The sequence below is a fragment of the Salvelinus namaycush genome, chromosome 40, assembly GCF_016432855.1.
Source record: "Salvelinus namaycush isolate Seneca chromosome 40, SaNama_1.0, whole genome shotgun sequence".
NCBI lineage: Eukaryota > Metazoa > Chordata > Actinopteri > Salmoniformes > Salmonidae > Salvelinus > Salvelinus namaycush.
In genome coordinates, this window is record NC_052346.1 from 16,409,100 (window position 1) to 16,432,754 (window position 23,655).

At 42.5% G+C, this 23,655-nt stretch overlaps 1 protein-coding gene across 1 annotated transcript; it reads right to left on the bottom strand.

Annotated features, from left to right (window-relative positions):
• Positions 1-1,154: 1,154 nt before the first annotated feature.
• Positions 1,155-22,994, bottom strand: LOC120033266. The gene is made up of 4 exons (XM_038979542.1): positions 22,928-22,994; positions 16,278-16,559; positions 12,334-12,600; positions 1,155-1,528 (listed from the first exon to the last, which is right to left on the bottom strand). Exons 1-4 carry the CDS (start codon positions 22,992-22,994, stop codon positions 1,155-1,157), a joined length of 990 nt encoding a protein of 329 aa, XP_038835470.1.
• Between the last annotated feature and the right edge of the window lie 661 nt (positions 22,995-23,655).

Sequence of the window (23,655 nt, forward strand, 5' to 3'; positions counted from 1 at the left end):
GCAAGAAGGTAATGTCCTCTGTCGCAGCCGGCCGCGACCGGGAGGTCCGTGGGGCGACGCACAATTGGCATAGCGTCGTCCGGGTTAGGGAGGGTTTGGCCGGTAGGGATATCCTTGTCTCATCGCGCTCCAGCGACTCCTGTGGCGGGCTGGGCGCAGTGCGCGCTAACCAAGGGGGCCAGGTACACGGTGTTTCCTCCGACACATTGGTGCGGCTGGCTTCCGGGTTGGAGGCGCGCTGTGTTAAGAAGCAGTGCGGCTTGGTTGGGTTGTGCTTCGGAGGACGCATGGCTTTCAACCTTCGTCTCTCCCGAGCCCGTACGGGAGTTGTAGCGATGAGACAAGATAGTAATTACTAGCGATTGGATACCACGAACATTGGGGAGAAAATGGGATAAAAAAAAAAAAAAAAAAAAGAAGGTAATGTCATCTAAAACGATAATTGGTTTCCATTTGCCAAGCAGCATACCACCCTGCATACCACTGCTGGCTTGCTTCTGAAGCTAAGCAGGGTTGGTCATGGTCAGACCCTGGATGGGAGACCAGATGCTGCTGGAAGTGGTGTTGGAGGGACAGTAGGAGGCACTCTTTCCTCTGGTCTAAACAAAGATCCCAATGCCCCAGGGCAGTGATTGGGGACACTGCTCTGTGTAGGGTGCCGTCTTTCGGATGGGACGTTAAACGGGTGTCCTGACTCTCTGAGGTCATTAAAGATCCCATGGCACTTATCGTAAGAGTAGGGGTGTTAACCCCGGTGTCCTGACTAAATTCCCAATCTGGCCCTCAATTTGTTAAACAACAGGTTTTATATGTTCACTAAATCAATGCAACAGGTCAAAATGATAAGGTTACCAGAAAGTGGCTCTGGGATTGTTTACTTTAGAAGGTTTCTATTCCACTTACTGGGAAACTGTATCATCTGATGTGTCTGAAGTATAATTCTGGATAAAATGCAAATGTTTTGGGATACAGCATAATGAAAACAAAGTACATGTTTATTTTTTTCAGGACTGATGGAATGTTCACCACCCAGTTGTCTGAGTTTACCAAGGATTCTGTATCTCTCCCTTTGAAATGTTTCTTGAGGCAGGTGCCTTGGGAGAGAGTTAGTGACATTCCAGCACCTCGATTTCCCTCTCCTTTTTCAGCTGTGTTCAGGTCGGCCCTCGGGCCTCCGCCACCGCCCCTTTCAGAATCGCCGCCGGCCCCTGGTCCGCAGCCGCTATCGGAATCGCCGCCTCCGCAATCGTCGCCTCCGCCACCTTTGCAATCGCCGCCTTCGCCGCAATCGTCGCCTCCGCAATCGCAGCCTCCGCAATCTGCGGCTCCGCAATCTGCGGCTCCGCAATCGCCGCCATCGCTGCCGACATCGCCGCCATCGCCGCCCCTGCAATAGCTGCCTCCGCTGCAATCGCCGCCGCAATCGCCGCCGCCTCCGCCTCCGCAATCGCCGCCGTCTCCGCCGCCGCCGGTCCGCCGCCGGTCCCTGTTCCGCCACCGCCGTCCCTTTTAGGCTCACCGTCGCGCCCTGAGGAAACAGTATATTACAATATACTACAGCCTCTGCTGAACCACCAGTGTTTCTCAGACATCAACATTTGTTCGCAGCAAAAAGAGTAGAGAAGGTTCCTTGAAGTTCATTTATGTATTTGCCCTTTAATTTTGCGTAAGGTTATGAGAACTTGGAAATGTTCTGGGTGGTGGGATTTACTGCTGTGTGAGTAAAGGTCTATAGTTCAATTAAAGCTAATTTCTGGTGATGCCATTAGGGGAACAGTAACCTCTGCAGAAACACACACAGAGAAGGACAACATCAATACAGCCTCTCTCCTACTGCATCAAAAACACACTGCTTAAATCTACAATATGTAACTTTTTGGGCAACCCAAACAAATTCACATAGAAATGTGAGTTATAGATCTTTCATTCCCATTGAAAGCAAGTCTAAGAAGCGGTAGATCTGTTCTACGTGTGCTATTTATATGCATCCCGTTTCAGTTTTGTACACCAACTTCAAACACCAGCTGAATATACAATATTTTTGGTTATGGAAAATATAGTTCACAGCGGTTTAGATGGTACAATGATCCTCTACACCAGGTATTCCCAAACCCACAGGGGTACGCACAATGCCGTCGGGGGTACGCAAAATAAAAATGTGATTCACAGTCCATTTATATTTTCCAACGGGGCTATACATTTGGGTGAGGTTTTTCTCTCGTGGGAATTCCACTAACGGTCCGCATGTAGCCAAACGTAGCTGCTGCTCATTCCGTTTGCTTGAAAATGTATAAATGTTTTTTATTAAAAGGCCCGCATCCATTGATACACATACCAGCTCTACTGGTAGTACTGCTACTACCAGCAGTAATACACCTGCACCTGTGACGACAAGTTGTTCTGCTTCCACGAGCACATCAAATGTTAGCATCAGTAATTCTACATTTGTTGTTAGCCCAGCTAGCATGGACACTGACAGCTGTGAATCTGATGCAGCCAAAGAGCTACTGCCCCTTTACCCGGGAAAGCACCGAACAACAGACAGGGATGTTGGACCATCGAAGAGGCGCAAATATGATGAGAACTACATTGATTTGGGGTTCACTTATTTGGGGAGTAGTACCTTTCCTCAGCCACAGTGTGTTATATGTGCAAAAGTACTATCTCACAACTGGATGAAACCACTCTTGCGCAGACATTTAGAAACAAAACATGCCAATTTGAAAAATAAGCCACAGGAGTTTTGAGTGAGAATAAAAACAATTCTTGAGTAGTAAGACATATATAAAAGCAACAGATACCATTCATAAGAAGAGGCTAGAAGCGTCTTATATGGTGAGCTACCGAGTGGCTAGGACGCGAAAGCCCCATACTATTGTGGAGGCCTTAATTCTTCCTGCTGCCGCAGATATGGCTGGGACAATGCTGGGGGAAAAGGCCAAAAAAACAATACAGACAATGCCTTCATCAAACAACACTGTTTCACGACGTATCAGTGACATGGCAGGAGATGTTTTGAAACAATTACTGCTTTGCATACAAGCCAGTTAATTATATGCGTTACAGCTGATTCCAAGATGGCGTAGCAGTCGGACGTGTGTTTTGTCTTGTCCCGTCCCGTGTAAATATAGTTTTTTCGTATATATCTTAATCTCACTTGCCATCTACGGACTGAATATACTCTCCTGCAACCCGCCTCACCCAACGTGGTACGGATCTGCTATTTTTAAACTTTAGAACCGGAACCCCCTTCAGCAGCTAGCCAGCTAACTAGCTACTAGCTAGTAGTCAGTTAGCCACTGCTAGCAGTCTTCAGCCTTAACTCGGACACCAGCCAGCCTCAGCTCAGTCAATACCTGGCAGTCTACACAGCGCGATATCAATCCAGAGCATATCGGACTACTTTTTCTCTACCACATCTCCGCATTCCTACCGCAAACTCTAAACCTTTACACCGGATCATCGCAGCTAGCTAGCTGCAATCCGAGTGGCTACTCCTGGCTTACGTCTCTGTCCCGAAGCAAGCACCAGTTAGCCTTGAGCTAGCCTCGAGCTAGGCCCATGTCCCGGCTAGCCGAAGAGGTCCACCAGCCAATTCTTGGGCTACAATACCTCTTTTGCCAATTGGCCTGGACCATTTACTGCCGACACGGAGCCCCGCCAACCAATCATGACTGGTCTGCCGACGTAATCGTCCGAGGTGGTTTCAACAGGCTCTTCCGTTGCGGCGTCGACGGGGACCCATCTGCTAGCCCCGGCCCGCTAGCTGTCTGAATCGTCGTGTCTCCAGCTCGCCTAGCGTAGTAGCGAATACTGAATCAGCTCCCTGACTCATCTTTTGCTAGTCATTGGACCCTATGATCACTCGGCTACACATGCCTCTCCCTAATGTCAATATGCCTTGTCTATTGCTGTTTTGGTTAGTTATTGTCTTAGCAAATTGTTTAATTTGGGTCAAACGTTTCGGGTAGCCTTCCACAAGCTTCCCACAATAACTTGGGTGAATTTTGGCCCATTCCCTCTGACAGAGCTGGTGTAACGGAGTCAGGTTTGTAGGCCTCCTTGCTTGCACACGCTTTTTCAGTTCTGCCCACAAATGTTCGATAGGATTGAGGTCAGGGATTTGTGATGGCCATTCCAATACCTTGACTTTGTTGTCCTTAAGCCATTTTGCCACAACTTTGGAAGAATGATTTGGCTCATTATCCATTTGGAAGACCCATTTGCGACCAAGCTTTAACTTCCTTAATGATGTCTTGAGATGTTGCTTCATTATACCCACATAATTTTCCTTTCCTCATGATGCCATCTATTTTGTGAAGTACACCAGTCCCTCCTGCAGCAAAGCACCCCCACAACATTATGCCGCCACCCCCGTGCTTCACGGTTGGGATGGTGTTCTTCGGCTTGCAAGCCTTGGAGGACCTTGTGAAGATGCTGGAGGAAACAGGTACAAAAGTATTTATATCTACAGTAAAACGAGTCCTATATCAACATAACCTGAAAGGCTGCTCAGCAAGGAAGAAGCCACTGCTTCAAAACCGCCATAAAAAGCCAGACTGCGATTTTCAACTGCACATGGGGACAAAGATCATACTTTTTGGAGAAATGTCCTCTGGTCTGATGAAACAAAAATAGAACTGTTTGGCCATAATGACCACCATTATGTTTGGAGGAAAAAGGGGGAGGCTTGCAAGCCGAAGAACACCATCCTAACCGTAAAGCACGGGGGTGGCGGTATCATGTTGTGGGGGTGCTTTGCTGCAGGAGGGACTGGTGCACTTCACAAAATAGATGGCATCATGAGGAAAGGAAAATTATGTGGATATATTGAAGCAACATCTCAAGACATCAGCCAGGAAGTTAAAGCTTGGTCGCAAATGGGTCTTCCAAATGGACAATGACCCCAAGCATACTTGTGGCAAAATGGCTTAAGGACAACAAAGTCAAGGTATTTGAGTGGCCATCACAAATCCCTGACCTCAATCCCATAGAACATTTGTGGGCAGAACTGAAAAAGCGTGTGCGAGCAAGGAGGCCTACAAACCTGACTCAGTTACACCAGCTCTGTCAGGAGGAATGGGCCAAAATGTACCCAACTTATTGTGGGAAGCTTGTGGAAGGCTACCCAAAACGTTTGACCCAAGTTAAACAATTTAAAGGCAATGCTACCAAATACTCTTTGAGTGTATGCAAACTTCTGGCCGACTGGGAATGTGGTGAAAGAAATAAAAGCTGAAATAAATCATTCTCTCTACTATTATTCTGATGTTTCATATTCTTAAAATAAAGTGGGGATCCTAACTGACCTAAGACATGGACTTTTTACTAGGATTAAATGTCAGGAATTGTGAAAAACTGAGTTTAAATGTGTTTGGCTAAGGTGTATGTAAACTTCTGACTTCAACTGTAATTTTAGATAGGGCAGACATTTCCATATCATTTTTGTTAGCTGCATGTGTGACTTAACTCCACCAGTCCTATTCATGATATAATTTACAAAGATTCTACCTTTTTTAAATGAAAAAGTATGTTTTTTTTAATCAATTAGTATATTTGAGTTTAACCACAATATTTGATGTATTATTTGTTCTGTCTTTTCTGCTGGATTAAACTGAAATTGCAACCAACTTTATATGGCTTGTTTTAAAAATAACAATATTTTGGAGATGATTTCATTTCCAAATAACCAAAAGTGAGGGGTTGTAATCTGAATAAAGGGGAAAAGGCATGGGGTGAGACATTCTTACTAATATGCTAGAAAACCAATTTTGATTAAAGTTGAACTTTTGTATGACTGACGCCTTTAGTGAGAGGTCTAATGCTTTAATATTTTATAATTTCTGCCCTTCGAATTCCCATTCATTATATAAATAGGCCCTTTTAATTTTGTCTGGCTTGCCATTCCAAATAAAATGTAATATTTTTTGCTCATATAATTTAAAAACAAGTCGCTAGGTGTAGGCAAGACCATAAGCAAATAGGTAAACTGGAATATGTTTAAAGAGTTAATCAGGGTGATTTTCCTTTCCATGGTCGCAAGATCTTATCTATTTTTCATAACTTTATATTAAAATGTATTGGAGTGAGATCCTTTCTTTCTTTCGGGATATGTATACTGAGTATGTCCACATCCCTGTCAGACCATTTTATTGGTAAACTACACAATAATGTAAAAGTTGTATTTTTTAGGGATCCAATTAGTACATTTATCATAATTTGGTTTTAATCCGACCAATGGTTTTTGTAGAAAGTGGGAAGAGCACGAGACAATGTTGGTGGGAAGTCATTATAGTGTCTTCAACGTCACAGGAGGAGAGCACACGAACGGACAAAAAAAATTAAAAGGAGAGCTCGCCCACCTCCCAATTCCCAGACTATCAGATTACAACAAGGTTTACAAGGCCGAGTTCAAATCCTGACATCAAATTCAAAGCAATCGGTGACCGGCCTAAACTGCTGACCAGCAAAACAAACTGTCACTCTCTGTTCTCTGCTTTCTAAAAGTGACAGAAGAGGCACCATGCTGACAGCTGCTCACCAAGCCATGCCATCTAATACTCTAAAATACAGTAGCATTTTAATTGGGATTGGCATAATTTTTGCCTACTTTAAATGTTTGTTCTTGAGCTACCCTGCAATTCCCAATGGAATCACTTGGTGGAAACCCCCAGAGTTAGGGAGTAACTGATTACATGTAACCTACCCAATCCTGGAAACACCTGGTGAAAACCCCCAGAGTTGGCGACTAACTGATTTTATTGACTTGTGTTGTGATGGCGGGAAGTATTTTCATAAAGTTCAGCTTTTGATGACTGGCAGCGCCCTGTTCACGACCTTCGCCCATACTACCTAACTGTCCCCTGCACACTTCTATTTCATTGGAAATGAATGGCTTTCCGTGGTTTCATGGCCCACATCATCTTCAGAGAGGCACTGTGAGCCTTTTCTTTTAAATAATTTTTCTAGTTTGTTTGAGTAATTTCTAGAAGACTTCTCCCCTACAGTGCTGTTAACTGTATCCATAGCAACCCCAGAGAGAACCTCTGAAGCTCCACGGTTGGCGACCTGAACCTCCCCTACACTGTGATAAACAGTCCACAGTCAGAATTCTGTTGCCTCAGATACTGTTTATCACAGTGTAGGGGATGTTCAGGTCGCCAACCGTGGGGCTTCATGGGTTCTCTCTGGGGTTGCCAGTTAACAGCACTGTTAATTTGATTAAAACAGGTTTCTGGATTTCTGGGATGGGACAAAAAGAACACTACTGCCATGTGCTGTCAGTACGCATGTGTGCAGCGCATTCGGAAAGTATTCAGACGCCTTGACATTTCCACATTTTGTAGCGTTACAATCTTATTCTGAAATTGATTAAATAGCTTTTTTCCCTCATCAATCTACACACAATACCCCATAATGACAAAGCAAAAACAGGTTTTCAGAATATTTTGCAAATGTATTAAAAATAAAATTAAGCACCTATAAGTAAGCACCTATATAAGGTCTCACTCTCAACTGTGAGACCTTATATAGACAGGTGTGTGCCTTTCCAAATCATGTCCAATCAATTGAATTATTCACAGGTAGACTCCAATCAAGTTATAGAAACATCTCAAGGATGATCAATGGAAACAGGATGCATCTGAGCTAAATTTTGAGTCGTATAGCAAAGGGTCTGAATACTTATGTAAATAAGGTTTTTCTGTTTTTTATTTTTTGAATACATTTGCAAATAAATCTAAAAGCTTGTTTTTGCTTTGTCATTATGGGCTATTGTGTGTGTAGATATATATTTTTTCATTTAATCCATTTTAGAATAAGACTGTAACGTAACAAAATGTAGAAAAAGTAAAGGGATCTGAATACTTTACGAATGCACTGTATGTGTATATAGTGCAGTACATGAATAATGTTGTGTTTGTATTACTTTGGGGACCCCGTAGGCAGGTTAAATATGGATCAGAGTCAAGTTAGGGTAAAACTTACCACAAATTCCACCACAAAACTTTCTCAAAAAGTCGATCCAGGTGTCTTGGGGATATCCTGAAAGGAAAAAGGAACACAAGAATGTAAGACATGATTAACATTTTCATTCAAATGGTTCTTTGTTTTCACTGGAACCCAAATGTAAATTATGTTATTGTGAAGCAGTGAATATGAAGAATTGAGACAGGAAGAGACAGATAATCATCCTACCAGTCTTTTTCTTCCACACCAACATTCCTGAGGAGTAAAAAAATGAAGATTTTATTTTCCAAGTTGATCCATGGTTCTGTAGCTTGTGTTAGCTATAACAGAGTGAGAAATAACCCCTCTTAAAGTACAAGTCTGTGCATTAACCATACTGTCAGCTGTTGAGTATGACTTCACCCACATTTACATGCTTAAGCTGCAATAAGGAGACATCATTTCTGAGAGCATGCATACAGTACCTGCACAAGGCCGACTTCAAATCAATGTGAAAGTAACCGGTGCATTAAACAGCTGACGACGAATGCAAACTATGCTAGATAAATCCTACACATCAAATCAAATCAAATGTTATTGGTCGCATACACTTGGATAGCAGATGTTATTGCGAGTGTAGCGAAATGCTTGTACACATTCTTTTTCTCCTGGGGTAACAATGTAAGAAATAATATATAAACATGCATTAACACATTCATTGAAATAAAAGGCATACATCAAAAGACTTACTTAGGCCTACAATCAAGAAGGACACATGAAGACAAAAGCTCAAAGAATGACGAAAATCACAAAATATACACATGCCTTTTTAAAGGGAGCTAAGGCTACATCCGTGATTCAGCACCGCTGAATGGACAGCTCCTCGGTACAGGTAGGCATAGTGGAGCTCAGTGGTGTGGTGCTGAATGGACAGCGCCTCTGTCTAGTAGACAACTACATAATTCTTCAGTTCTTGGGCAGATTTTAGGGCATGGTTAGGTAGCCTACAATGCGTATATGAAAGTCATAACTGGCATGCAGATGACCTGTAATGACTTCCCACCAACGGCCTTTTTTATTTTTTAGGGGGTAGATCAGCTTTAATATTGCAGATAGATTGTAGCTTCCATCAATGTAATTGCCTGCATCATTTCCATATTTGTTTTGTAAATATACACTACCGGTCAAAAGTTTTAGAACACCTACTCATTCAAGGGGTTTTCTTTATTTTTACTCTTTTCTACATTGTAGAATAATAGTGAAGACATCAAAACAATGAAATTACACATATATTTGAGATTCTTCAAAGTAGACACCTTTTGCGTTGATGACAGCTTTGCACAATCTTGGCATTCTCTCAACCAGCTTCACATGGATTGCTTTTCCAACAGTCTTGAAGGAGTTCCCACATATACTGAGCACTTGTTGGCTGCTTTTCCTTTACTCTGCGGTCCAACTCATCCCAAACCATCTCAATTGGGTTGAGGTCGGGTGATTGTGGAGGCCAGGTCATGTGATGCAGCAGTCCATCACTCTCCTTCTTGGTAAAATAGCCCCTACACAGCCTGGAGGTGTGTTAGGCCATTGTCCTGTTGAATTACAAAATTATAGTACCACTAAGAGCAAACCAGCTGCGATTGCGTAACGCTGCAGAATGCTGTGGTAGCCATGCTGGTTAAGTGTGCCTTGAATTCTGATGAGTTCTAAACTTGAAATATTGTTAATTATCAGGTATCCTTTTGGAATATTGAGTGCCAAAGTCTAGGGTCTACACCAGAAGTTAGTGGTTATCTGTAGGAGGAATGTATATGGTGGAGGCAATTAAGCTTGGAATGTACTGAGTAAAGGAAGGGCAATCACATGTGGAGAGATGTGGATGGAGAGGATGGAGATGGATGGAGAGATGTGGTTTAGCGAGGAAGGGGGCCGAGGTTATGTCAGGTCACATTAAGGGAGAAGGAACAGTTTTTGGCCCGCATCACTTAATTTCCTGCCTTGCAATAAAGATGTAATGTTTAGAGAGAAGGAGGACGTCACCCAAATTGGGGTATATATATATATACTACCACTGGTGGAACCATGTTGTTGTCTTATGCAGCTGTACAAACCAGTGGGTGAATAATCTTGGTTTGAGCTTTATTAAGTGTCCGTGAGTTTATTACTCTGTTTATTTAGAACCTAACAGTTGGCGCTGTGAGCGGGGTTCACCACGATTTACAGTCGGACTAGAGATTCCGAATCAGTGAAACAGGAGCCGGCACCAAAAACAAGGTAGGCACAGTTCCTACACCTGTTACCACTCATTCTGACATGTTGGGGAGATGAGAGTCGTAGGCTGAACCAATTATAGAATACGGACCTAGAAAGCCTGAGCTTATTCAGTAGTCCCATTGTATTACCACCGGTCGTAGATTCATGGTATATGGTAAGTCCCGGAAGGTAAGCCCGAGCAGGCTGGTACCTGCAGAGATTAAGTCCTAGGTGGTAAATCCCAAGTGGGTTGGTTCCTGCGAGGACTATAAAGTATAGGGTAATTCTCAGAAGGTAAGCTTGAGCAGGTTGGTACCTGTAGAGAGTAAGTCCTAGGGGGTAAATCCCAAGTGGGTTGGTTCCTGCGAGGACTATAAAGTATAGGGTAATTCTCAGAAGGTAAGCCCGAGCAGGTTGGTACCTGTAGAGGGTAAGTCCTAGGGGGTAAATCCCAAGTGGGTTGGTTCCTGCGAGGACCATAAAGTATAGGGTAATTCTCAGAAGGTAAGCCCGAGCAGGTTGGTACCTGCAGAGAGTAAGTCCTAGGGGGTAAGTCCCGAGTGGGGTTGGTTCCCTACTAGACCCGTAAAGGGAGGGTGAAAGCCCAGCCGCGGTGGCCGTAGTGTGTGTGTATGGATAAATTGTCATGCTTGTGTACTAGTATGGCAGATTGTAGAGAAGTAGTCCATGGAGAAGGACAACAGGAGGGAATGTGGATGGTGATAAGAAGGTTGCCTATATTTTCTGAAAGAAAGCCACGTTCATCGTCAAAAGAAAAGCAATAAGATGTTTCAAATGCTGTTTGATTTGTGTGTATTACCAGTAGCAATACGGAGAGAGGTTGGTTTATGCCCTATTGGGAGGGGGAACCGTGACAGAGAATGTGGAAATAGGAAGACAACTGTGAATCATTTTGGTAATGTGTGTAATCAACAACAGTGATATTTGAGGCATAACACTGGAATAAGACATAAGGTCACCCGTAATCTCCAGTAATACATTTGCAGACGCTATAAGATTGATTCAAATGCAAGGTATTAAGTGCCATGACCAATTAATAGGCACAAATACCATAACTATTCTCCGGGGAAGTGGTTAGCGGTACGTTGGAAAACAGTTAATAGAAGGTGTGTATTAGAGCCGGGAGTGAAGAAGATCTAAACACCCTGGACACCATCAGGAGAGATTTCAGAATAATAACTATTGAAATGGCGACAGACATTCAGGGATTCTCCTTGTAAAGCGGGGCTAGAGGAAGAGAAGTTTAATAAAGCCATAGAGGTGGTGAAAGAGGAGCACGAGCATTTGACCAATTCTCGAATGTCGGAATTTTTTTTTAAAATTGTTACAATTGGTCAGCATTTCCCTGCTAACGGAAAATTCCAATCAAATAAAGAGGGGGTAGTGGACCAGCATTCTCATTGGGATTTAATAGTACAAGCAGCATTGAGAGTGGAAGCTAATTCAGTTTACACCGCAGATGTACAAGTGGTTAATGCTGCCAAAGTGGAAGTCACTAACAGTGGTCTCAATGGCCAAGGTAGGACAAAGAAACAGAGAGGAAAGGGTAGCGAACCTGTGCTAAGGCACCCAGGGATAGCTCCCTGTTTCAGACGTGTGGCTATCGGTCATTGGAAGAACTAGTGTAAGAAATCCGATTAGGTTATTCCATAGTGTGCGCGGTCCAAATTGATATGTCCTTGTGACACATTATGAAGACTGACCTACAGCAGGCGGTGCATCTAACCCCTTGTCTTGACTGTAACAGTAGCCTGAACAGTACTGTAAATACAGGTAGAACAGGTATCCCCTTCAGGGGGTATAGCTCACTGTTGTTGCTGCTGTTATGTCAATCTGTTCTTCACAACTATGTACATGTGCAGTGCTCTGTTACTATAGATGTGCTGTTCTTACCTGTTATGACAATGAAAACAAATGCTACAATGGCAGTGACAACAACACCAACAAAATCTCTGATGGAAGGCTCTGAAATGAAAACACGTTTTGTATTGATACTTTGACAGGAGTTGATCGGGTATTCAACATAGTGCAGCATTAAAAATGTCTTACAAAACTAGCAGTGATACAAACAAATCAATACATAAGTACGTAACACGCTTGTGAATGTTGACTCACCTGAGACAAACACCTCTCCAACTGGCTCACTGAATTCCCCACTAACAGAGTTATTCAGCTTGCAGATGTACTTGTAACTGTTGGTTGAATTGCCAGTGTCGCTCTTAGAAACAATCAGCAGTTTTCCTCCGACAACCCACGGCCCCTCTTCCTCTTTCCAGCTGTAGGTGACTGGTTCAGCATCAGTGGTGTTGCCCTCACAGGTCAGAGTGCAGGAGGTTTGGTTGGCGTTACAGGAAGAAGTGATTGTGGGTTTGGGGACTGCCTCTGTAAATAGAGGAAAGACACAGGAATAATTTGGGAAAATGCTTGTGAGGCACTACAATACATAACCTGCTGTTTCTACACAACCACGCACGCACTGTAACGGCTGATTTCCTCCTCTTCGTCTGAAGAGGAGGTGTAGGGATCGGACCAAGACGCAGAGTGGAAAGTGTCCATGTTTTATTATGAAATAAACTGAACACTACACGAAACAAAATAACAAAGAGAATCTAACCGAAAAACAGTCCCGTGTGGCACGAACACTGACACGAAATACAAGCACCCACAAACCACACGTGAAACCCCGGCTGCCTAAGTATGATTCTCAATCAGGGACAACGATTGACAGCTGCCTCTGATTGAGAATCATACCAGGCCGAACACAAAAAACCCAACATAGAAAACACACATACACAACCCACCCCAACTCACGCCCTGACCAACTAAATAAATACAAAATAAGGGAAAATAAGGTCAGGAACGTGACACACACATTCACAGGTACATCAGTGGCGATCCGTATTCAGGGCAGGTGGGGCCCCACATGTTTTGGGCCCCACATTTTAAGCAAAAAAATAAATATATATATGTATATTGGGGAGGGTTCCTGTTTTGCATGTTATTTGGGCATTAATACGTGTCACATATCAGTTTGCAAACAATATAAAAAATATATATATAATTGAGTTAATAAAGCCGCATACAAACATGTTTTTTTTTTGTTATCTTGAGTAAGGCAGCTCCAAAATGCAGGTGTTTCAGCCTAGCTCAGTGGTGGTCGAGCCAGAAGAAAATAGGAGTATTGCGCCGTGAGTGGCTCAGTGTTCTGTCGCTCATGGGGACACCATGTCATTGCCAAGTTTATGTCATTAGTAAGGGTAGACATCCTGTCACGCCCTGACCTTAGAGAGCCTTTTTATGTCTCTATTTTGGTTTGGCCCGGGCGTGAGTTGGGGTGGGCATTCTATGTTTTCTATTTCTGTTTGTTTGGCCGGGTGTGGTTCTCAATCAGAGGCAGCTGTCTATCGTTGTCTCTGATTGAGAACCATACTTAGGTAGCCTTTTTCCCCCGCATTTGCCGGGTGGAAGCTGACATCCAGCCAGAACGGGTGGGGCCAGATCTGCACTCGAGACCGCCAGTGCGCCTTTACGGCCCAGTGTATCCGGTGCCTCGGCCAAGGACAAGGCCTCCTGCATGTCTCCCCAGCCTGGTGAGTCCTGTGCCTTCTCCCAGAGCCAGGCCTCCTGTGTGTCTCTCCACTCATGTGATGATCCATGGCACGAAGCCTCCAGTGATGATCCATGGCACGAAGCCTCCAGTGATGATCCATGGCACGAAGCCTCCAGTGATGATCCATGGTAAGAAGCCTCCAGTGATGATCCATGGCACGAAGCCTCCAGTGATGATCCATGGCAAGAAGCCTCCAGGGGTGAGACATGGCAAGAAGCCTCCAGAGACGGCCTCCAGCCCGGAGCCTCCAGAGACGCCCTCCTGTCCGGAGCTGCCAGAGTCGCCCTCCTGTCCGGAGCTGCCAGAGTCGCCCTCCTGTCCGGAGCTGCCAGAGTCGCCCTCCTGTCCGGAGCTGCCAGAGGCCCCACCTAAGTGGGCCAAGACTAAGTTGGAGCGGGGTCCACGTCCCGCGCCAGAGCCGCCGCCGCGGATAGATGCCCACCCAGACCCTCCCCTATGGCTTTAGGTTTTGCGGCCGGAGTCCGCACCTTTGGGGGGGGGGGGTACTGTCACGCCCTGACCTTAGAGAGCCTTTTTATGTCTCTATTTTGGTTTGGTCAGGGCGTGAGTTGGAGTGGGCATTCTATGTTTTCTATTTCTGTTTGTTTGGCCGGGTGTGGTTCTCAATCAGAGGCAGCTGTCTATCGTTGTCTCTGATTGAGAACCATACTTAGGTATCCTTTTTCCACCTGTGTGGTGTGGGTAGTTGTTTTCTGTTTTGTGTGTCTTCACCTTACAGAACTGTTTCATTTTTTCGTTCTTGCTCGTTGTTATTTTGCTCAGTGTTCAGTGTGAATAAATCTAATATGGACACTTACCACGCTGCGTTTTGGTCCGATCTTTCCTCCTCATGCGACGAAGACAAGGATCGTTACACATCCGAAATTTCAGCCCTTTGGGTCCTGCCATAGAGGTATATTACAGGTGCCCTACCAAGAATGCTCAAGTTCATTGGCCACAGATAAAATGATGTCAAATCACGTTATATGTATCGTATCTTTGATTGGACTGATTATGTCAACATCTTACTTTCAAAGTCTTACCTAGCAGTCATCATCATGAATCAAGTCGACAATCTACTGTCAAATCCTTTTAAATCCTTGTTATATGAAGAGAAATAATGAAGAGAAATGATAGATAAAACGTATGGGTGCTCATCGGCCATTGGACATAAAGATTACACAACAAGTTGGAAAACGCAAATTAAACAAGGAGTGCAAGCATTGCAAAGCAACCATTAGCCTGCTATTCAGTGGAGTGGCTGTGTGTTATCACCATAAATCCAGAGAATGCCAGACTTTCATGACAAAGTTCGATGACAAAATTTACCCACAAAGGACCACCTTCCTGTTTAAGTGAGCACATCACAAGGTGAGTCCAAATATGTCTTGTATGCTGCTGCATAAATGATGTAATATGCCAGGGAGATATGTACACTGTAGCTAAGAAAGTAATACTAAGTGTATGTCGTGTAGTAAGCTGTTAGCAGCCCATGTGCCTCACCCTAATAATTTGGTCTATTTTCACCAACGTGGTATTGTAAACACATAACTCGTTCCCCGGTGTGTGCTTGTTCGGCTACTGTTTGGTACAGATTTGACAGTGCTACTGATAGTAGTTGTGTCATGTGCATATTCAGCACACCAACATTCTATAATAGAATTGTGTTATTTGACGTGTCAAATTAAAAGCTTATTTAACGCGTCAAATTGTGTTATATGACGTTTATCTTTTTTGACACGCAAACAGCGTTCAATGTGCCTCAGCCTAATAATTTGGTCTATTTTCACATCTTAATTCAGTCTACTGTTCTAACTTGGTGTTGCAGATGTAGCCTATACCCTGTTTTTGAGAAATGTAATCATTGAATATTGTAAGAGCTTTCACTGTGTTTATATATGCCCCCTTTATTTATCCTACGGTTCTGACTTGGTGTAAAGGGAAAACACTGTAAGAACGGCCCATGTTTTGAATTCTGTCATTGTACATGTCAAAAGTGCTGAACAAATAGTTATATTGACTACGTCCGTCGTCGCTCGCTCATTAATGTCTTAATCGAAATTACGGATTGCCTCTTATCCGCTTGTTGTCCCCTTATGCCATAGTTTGTACATCTCAATTGTCAGTAGAAACCACATTTGTTTAAGCAAGTCAGCCATATCAGCTATATATTTTTTAAGTCAGTAAATGAGGCTGAATGAACTGCTTTGCTGCCAGACAAGGTTCTGCTGATATCCAGGTGTAGCAGTGGTAAGGTGTTGGGACTGCTGTTGGGACTCTGCTGTTGTGACAGCTTTATGTAGGCCCTAACAGTTTATGGGCACTGTTAGTCAGCGTTATAGTGCAATGAATGTATTGTTTAGTGTTGTGTAGTGCTTTGCTGGCATGCATCGTACATATTTTATTTCCCACACCAAGATCTACATGCTAAACTTACAGAAACACTTACTGATAACAGATAGTGTATATGTCTTGTCAAGCAGTTTGCTGTTGAACTCCACAGAATAAACTCCACTGTCTGTTTTCATCAATCCACTGATTCTCAGCTCTCCAGTATTCTGGTCCAGGGTTGTACGCTCTTTGAAGGCACCATAGATGTCCAGACCATAATCCTTGTACCACTCTGCCACCTTGTTCTTCCCATGCTTCCATAGGACGCTTATGATGGGGTCAGGCACTGTGGACTTGTCTGGTTTCAACAGGAGATCACCTTCCACTTTATGGTAAAGATCTGGAAAAGCAGATATTTCATACATTTATCAGAGTATCAATGTATCCAGAGTAACACATTATGGTTAGGGTATAAATATGTAGTCCTAACCCTATTGGCATTGAAAGAGACATTATTATCTACCTTTACTGTGTATATCAAGAATTCTGATCGCTGGGCATATCTGGCCTATGTAGTCTGACCACTTTGACTAGTATTTTCCCCATCACTGGAGCAGAAATGTATCTAGACTACACTACAGATTAAAGTCTTTGTCTACACCCTGCCCACTATTATATCACTAGCTAGGTTTCTTTCCAATTTGCGACAGATTTTCATGCGAATATTCTAAAATCTGCATGAAACAATAATCACATTTTCCCACCAGAGATATGTTTCCATTAAACGGACGTTTTGCATATAAAAGGCTGTGTGATGATGTAGTCTACATAAAAGTTCATTTGTCTATTCAATTCCCATGTACCAAATTAAAAATACAAGTTTCAATGGGTTTCCATCGTATTTTCAACTCCACTGATGGTTCGTCACAAAAACTGTTGCATTATATAGACTGTTGTGTTATATAGACTGTTGTGTTATATAGACTGTTGTGTTATATAGACTGTTGTGTAATTTAGACTGCTGTGTTATATAGACTGCTGTGTAATTTAGACTGCTGTGTTATATAGACTGCTGTGTAATTTAGACTGCTGTGTAGTATAGACTGTTGTGTTATATAGACTGTTGTGTTATATAGACTGCTGTGTTATATAGACTGCTGTGTAATATAGACTGTTGTGTTATATAGACTGTTATATTATATAGACTGTTGTGTTAAATAGACTGTTGTGTTAAATAGACTGTTGTATTATATAGACTGTTGTGTTATATAGTATGACATTATTATGGATAATAGTGATTATTATTTGTATTTGTCAAACGGCAGAAAAGCCTTGATGATCATGTCACCAGAATAACACCCTCGATATTTATTGGAAAGGAGCATCAAGATCACCGTGACCTTTCACCACCCTGTGAAGTTCATCATAATTTATTGAATTTGTACTCTAATAAACTGCATGGTTTCCCGTTTCATAGTGCGAGGCCCACACACCTTATAATCTGGTGACTCCAAATTTACTTCGATATGATGGTCGTCATATGATTTTTGCGCATTAAACTGGGCAGGCGCGTGCTGACAGAAACACGCATCAATCTCGGATAAAGCATCCGAGCGAGCGAAACAGCGTCTCTCTGTCTCCGTAAGTGTAGACCATGTATCTGATGCTGTCTGGGCAAAAGGAGTATGGCATGTCATACTTTTTCTGGACAGACAGAATCAGATACATGGGCTACATAAAGCTGCTTCGCTGGTTCGCAGAGAGGAAGCGGCGAAGCGCGAGGGCTCACTCCCGACAAAATCTGTCCTGGATAAACTTAATGCGTTACCTTTAGCCTAATATGCGGACCTAAACTTGTCGCCTGCATTCCCGCCTTTGGGACAACAACTCTCATTGTTAGGGTGGAGACATGATCATCTCGTCAGATTATAGAGATCTCTGGTTTCAGTCACTTGTGAATGAGAAAGGAAAGTTGGCGAATGCACAGTGCACTTTTCGGATTCTGGCTTCGCCTAAAGTAAATTGATAATTACTCCTGTCTAAATAAAATCATTCAAAATACTTTCCCAGAGAGCTTGACTAAGCCACAGAGGATCATTAGTTTCTTTTAAAAAAATAGCAGTGCATAGGCATATGCCTATTTGGGAAGCCAGAAATTTGGGCAGCGCGCGTGGCAATAGGCCTAGCTGATTATTGAATTGTGGATGTCAGTGAAAAGCATCTAAAATGTGTGAAGATAATGTGTCTTGAGTATAATTTACTCTGAAACAAAATATAAAATGTTGAGAAAAGATGGGGAGGGGTGTGTGGTGAAGATACGGGTATATTTCTCCAGAATGCATGCACTCAGCTCTCCAGAATGTGCTCAGCAGTCTCCCAGCAATTATTGCCCATTCATTGTGTGAATTATTTGCCCTTTCATTGTTTATTTGTATCAATACCCCATTACACACGTAACCAGTAGGCCTAGTAAATGTACCGTTAATCCCCGTCATTTGTTTACATTAATTACTGGTAATGCATACATTACAGTCATTTACCGATCTCATACTCGGAGTGGTATCGTTGTTTGCAGAGTTCTAAACCTGCTACACTTGCGAAAAACACGTTTTGGTTACTTTCATAACCATAATTTAGGAGTTATGTCAATGTTTTCATTGTCTTTTGTTTGGAGTGCTCCATGTGAGCTAACGCATGTGTGAGGTTTCTCTGTCCTGATAACGTTGAGGGAGCGAGCGAGCCTGAGCACACCAACCTCCTGATATGATACAATGTTACACTTCACAAGTCATGACCGATAGAACGGGAGAAAGACAGGCGGCGTAGAGAGATGAATGCAATCTAAAGAACCTGCATTTTGATCAGGATATTTTCTACTGTTTTAGGTCTATGTATTTTACTTAGTTGATGATTGAAGTTATAGACCTACTGCTGCATTGGTCTATAGACTATCTCTGAGTTCCATGCGCTAATTTCTTTAGCTGCTAGTGGATCAATGAATCAATGTGTCCATATGGCAAATGCTGGTGCTCTTGCACTTAGTTGAATTTTAACTTGTATATTTGTATAATTTTTATTCAGATGTGTATGATTAACCACGTAACTACAATTTTGCGAAACGAAAAAGTTATTATTGAAATGAAACTGTTGCATGAAAATGTGCACATAAAATAATCATAACCAGCACGTAGATAGGTATAAATGGTAGTATAAATTGTAAGCTTCTCCAAACTTTAAACTCTCGAGATGATTATGGTCTTGATTATAACACCCATTAACAAAATTCGTGCATGCGCGAGGGCGTACACAAAGGTCCCATGGAAAAAACGGTCTCGGATAAAGCATCCGAGCGAGCGAAACAGCGTCTCTCTGTCTCCGTAAGTGTAGACCATGTATCTGATGCTGTAAGTGTAGACCATGTATCTGATTCTGTAAGTGTAGACCATATATCTGATGCTGTCTGGGCAAAAGGAGTATGGCATGTCATACTTTTTCTGGACAGACAGAATCAGATATATGGGCTACATAAAGCTGCTTCGCTGGCTAGTTTCAGCAGAGAGGAAGCGGCGAAGCGCGAGGGCTCACTCCCGACAAAATCTGTCCTGGATAAACTTAATGCGTTACCTTTAGCATAATATGCGGACCTAAACTTGTCGCCTGCATTCCCGCCTTTGGGACAACAACTCTCATTGTTAGGGTGGAGACATGATCATCTCGTCAGATTATAGAGATCTCTGGTTTCAGCCACTTGTGAATGAGAAAGGAAAGTTGGCGAATGCACAGTGCACTTTTCGGATGCTGGCTTCGCCTAAAGTAAATTGATAATTACTCCTGTCTAAATAAAATCATTCAAAATACTGATTATACATGCGCGAGGGCGTGCACAAAGGTCCCATGGAAAAAAACGGTCCGCCTATAGAAATCAAATGCCCATCCAACTGATTCGTTCTGGTGCCATACTCTTTTGGTCCAGACAGAATCAGATACAAGGTCTATCAGTTTGCAAACAATGTGAAAACAAATAATAAAATATATATATATATCAGTTTGCAAACAATGTTTTCACATTGTTTGCAAACTGATATGTGACACGTATTAATGCCAAAATAACATTTTATTTTGCTAAAAATGTGGGGCTCAAAACCCCCAACAACACTGAATGACGGGTCACAAATGTTCTTATTCCGTTTAGCTACACAGAGCGAATATAATTGAATCGAATATAATTGATTTAATAAAGCTGCATACAAATATGGTCTCTTTTATGTTTTCTTGAGTAAGGCAGCTCCAAAATGCAGGTGTTTCAGCCTAGCTCAGTGCTTTCTGTGGTGGTGGGGCAAGAAAGTTGAAAATACGGAGAGTTGCACCGTGATTGGGTCAGTGTTCTGTCACTCATGGGGACACTACGTCACTGCCAAATCTAAGGGTAGAGCTAGAAAATTCAAGCCCCTTGGGTGCTGCCATAGAGTTACATTAGAAGTGCCCATCAAAGAAGACTCAAGGTCATTGGCCACAGATAAAATGACATCAAATATTGTTAAATGTGCAGTAGTTTTGATTGGACTGATCATGTCAACATCATACTTTCAAAATCTTAACTAGCAGTCATCATTATGAATCAAGTCCACAATCTACTGGCAAATCCTTTTTAATCCTTGTCATATGAAGATAAATAATGAAGAGAAAATGATAGATAAAATGTATCGGTGCCCATCGGCCATTGGACATAAACATTACACAACAAGTTGTAAATCACAAATTCAACATTGAGTGGTTTGGAAAGAATCAGTGACAGTGGCTAACTGCAAGCATTGCAAAGCAATCACTAGCCTGCTATTCAGTGGAGTGCCTGTGTGGTCCCAAATCTGGGATTAAGGGGCTCTTTTCCAAGTTTCAAATGATAAACATTCAACATTGGGCATGCTATCAATGAGGCATGATTTGTGCAAAACTCAAGATCAAGATGCTCGGGATGCTGGCCTTCTAGGCAGAGTTGCAAAGAAAAAGCCATATCTCAGACTGACCAATACAAATAAGAGATTTAGATGGGCAAAAGAACAGAGACACTGGACAGAGGAAGATTGGGGGAAAAAAAGTGTTATGGACAGACAAATCTAAGTTTGAGGTGTTCAGATCTTTGATGGTGGTAAATTGGGAGATTTGTACGGGGTAAACGGGATCTTGAAGAACGAAGGCTATCACTGCATTTTGCAACGCCATGCCATACCCTGTTGACTGCGCTTAACTGGATCCAATTTCCTCCTACAACAGGACAATGATCCCAAAGCACAGCTCCAAACTATGCAATAACTATTTAGGGAAGAAGCAGTCAGCTGGTATTCTGTCTATATTGGAGTGGCCAGCACAGTCATCGGATCTCAACCCTATTGAGCTGTTGTGGGAGCAGCTTGACCATATGGTACGTAAGAAGTGCCCATCAAGACAATCTAACTTGTGGGAGGTGCTTCAGGAAGCATGAGGTGAAATCTCTTCAGATTACCTCTGCAAATTCACAACTAGAATGCCAAAGGTCTGCAAGGCTGTAATTGCTGCAAATGGAGGATTCTTTGACAAAAGCAAAGTTTGAAGGACACAATTATTTCAATTAAAAATCATTATTTACAACCTTTTCAACGTCTTGTCTATATTTCCTATTCATTTTGCAACTCATTTCATGTATGTTTTCATGGAAAACAAGGACATTTCTAAGTGACCCCAAACTTTTGAACGGTGGTGTATGTATACCGTAGCTAAGAAAGTAATACTAAGTGTATGTTGTGTAGTAAGATGTTAGTAGCCCATGTGCCTCACCCTAATAATTTGGTCCATTTACCCCTCTTAATTTCGCCTACTGTTCTGACTTGGTGGTGCACGTGTAGCCTATAACCTGTTTTAGAGAAATGTAATCATCGAATATTGTAAGAGCTTTCATTGTCTTTTTATATGCCCCCTTTATTTATCCTACGGTTCTGACTTGGTGTACAGGGAGAACACTGTAAGAACGGTTTAGGTTCTGAATCCTGTCTGGTGTACATTTCAAAAGTGCTAAACAAATAGTTATATTGACAACCTCCATCCTAGCTTGCTTACATCTCAATTGTCATTAGAAACCATATTTGTTTAACAAGTCAGCCATATCAGCTATGTTTTTTTAAAGGCTGTAAATGAGGCTGAATTAACTGTTTCGCTGCCAGGGAAGGCTGTGCTGACTGCCAGGTGTGGTAGTGGTAAGATGTTGGGACTGCTGTTGGGACAGCTTTATGTTGGCCGTTTGTGGGCCCCGTTTATCACCGTTATAGTGCAATTCATGTATTTTTTTGTGTTGTGTTGTGTAGTGGCTTTGCTGGCATGCATCCCTCTGTTTTTTCCCCCACCCACGCTTAAAATCGCCACTGAACAAGAAGGGTGCGGTCCTTATTTCTAATCGAACCCCATATAGAGGTCGTTTAAAACCATTCTGACTTTCCATGTTGAAAATCAATATGAAGACCGTGTTTAGGCTATTGTCCATCCATAATGTCGTTACAAGTTATTTTTTCAGTGATATGAATCCCACTCGGCGGCTGCGTTTCTAACTTGAAGTTGCAGCGCACATAGTGTTCATAAAGGACATTATCTTACATATAACTATTGTTCATGATAATCAAAGATTAGGAGGTGATGTTGTTGTCTAGGCTATAAAATTTGCACACAATAGCCAACAAGTCGCCTGGAAATGTTAGGTAGGCCAAAACGCTACGTTCGCCCCTGCAAGTCGGTTCAACTTACCTCCGGAGACCACCGTCCGCGCCAGACAAATCCAGAACCACAATCTGATGAGTGTTAGTTTGGGCATATCTGCTAAGACTGTTTGTTTGTAAAGATAATAAATAACAGTACATTCAAATGAGATGTGCTAAAACACTGTGTGGTTCATCTAGGCTGCTTCTGATCTTCATTTCCCGAGGCTGTGAAAGTGAAAGTAAAATGTGGTTTTGTTCCTCACTATTCATGACTTCTTCGTGGAAAATAAAACAACGTTCCCTTAGACTTGTAAATAATGTTTAATATCTGCAATACAATCACACTGTATACCACCAACACATTGCATTATGTTTATATGCTATTTAAGCAATAATACATGAGAAGCTTCGCTTCTTGGCTATGACCACACTACAGCCATGATAAAAAATGTCATAACACATGGCCTCGAGTATATTATTACTTTTATACAACGGTTTACCAGCATTAAAAATCAAGATTATTTACCAAACAATCTATTATCTAACAAAACATGATGATACTTTCACTAACACTGGTTGTCAAGTGACATTTCAGGCGTTCTCTGGTCGTTAGACCTTTTCGTATTGACTGCCATGTAAAGAAAAACTACCCAAGTGCTGGTTGATAGTTCCAGATCCTTGGTTTCTAGGGGCGCTGTCCATGGTTCTGAAAACAGTGCTGACACATTGTAGCAAAGACATTGATACAGCAGATCAGAATAGAAACCACAATTA

Bases quoted from the DNA above. Each gene is read 5' to 3' on its own strand.
- LOC120033266 (XM_038979542.1), bottom strand. From the start codon at position 22,994: ATGCCCAAACTAACACTCATCAGATTGTGGTTCTGGATTTGTCTGGCG. The intron at 12,601-16,277 runs GTAAGTGTTTCT...CTCTATTTACAG, and splicing joins ATATACACTATCTGTTATCA to AGGCAGTCCCCAAACCCACA. The intron at 1,529-12,333 runs GTGAGTCAACAT...CTGTTTCCTCAG, and splicing joins TGGAGAGGTGTTTGTCTCAG to GGCGCGACGGTGAGCCTAAA.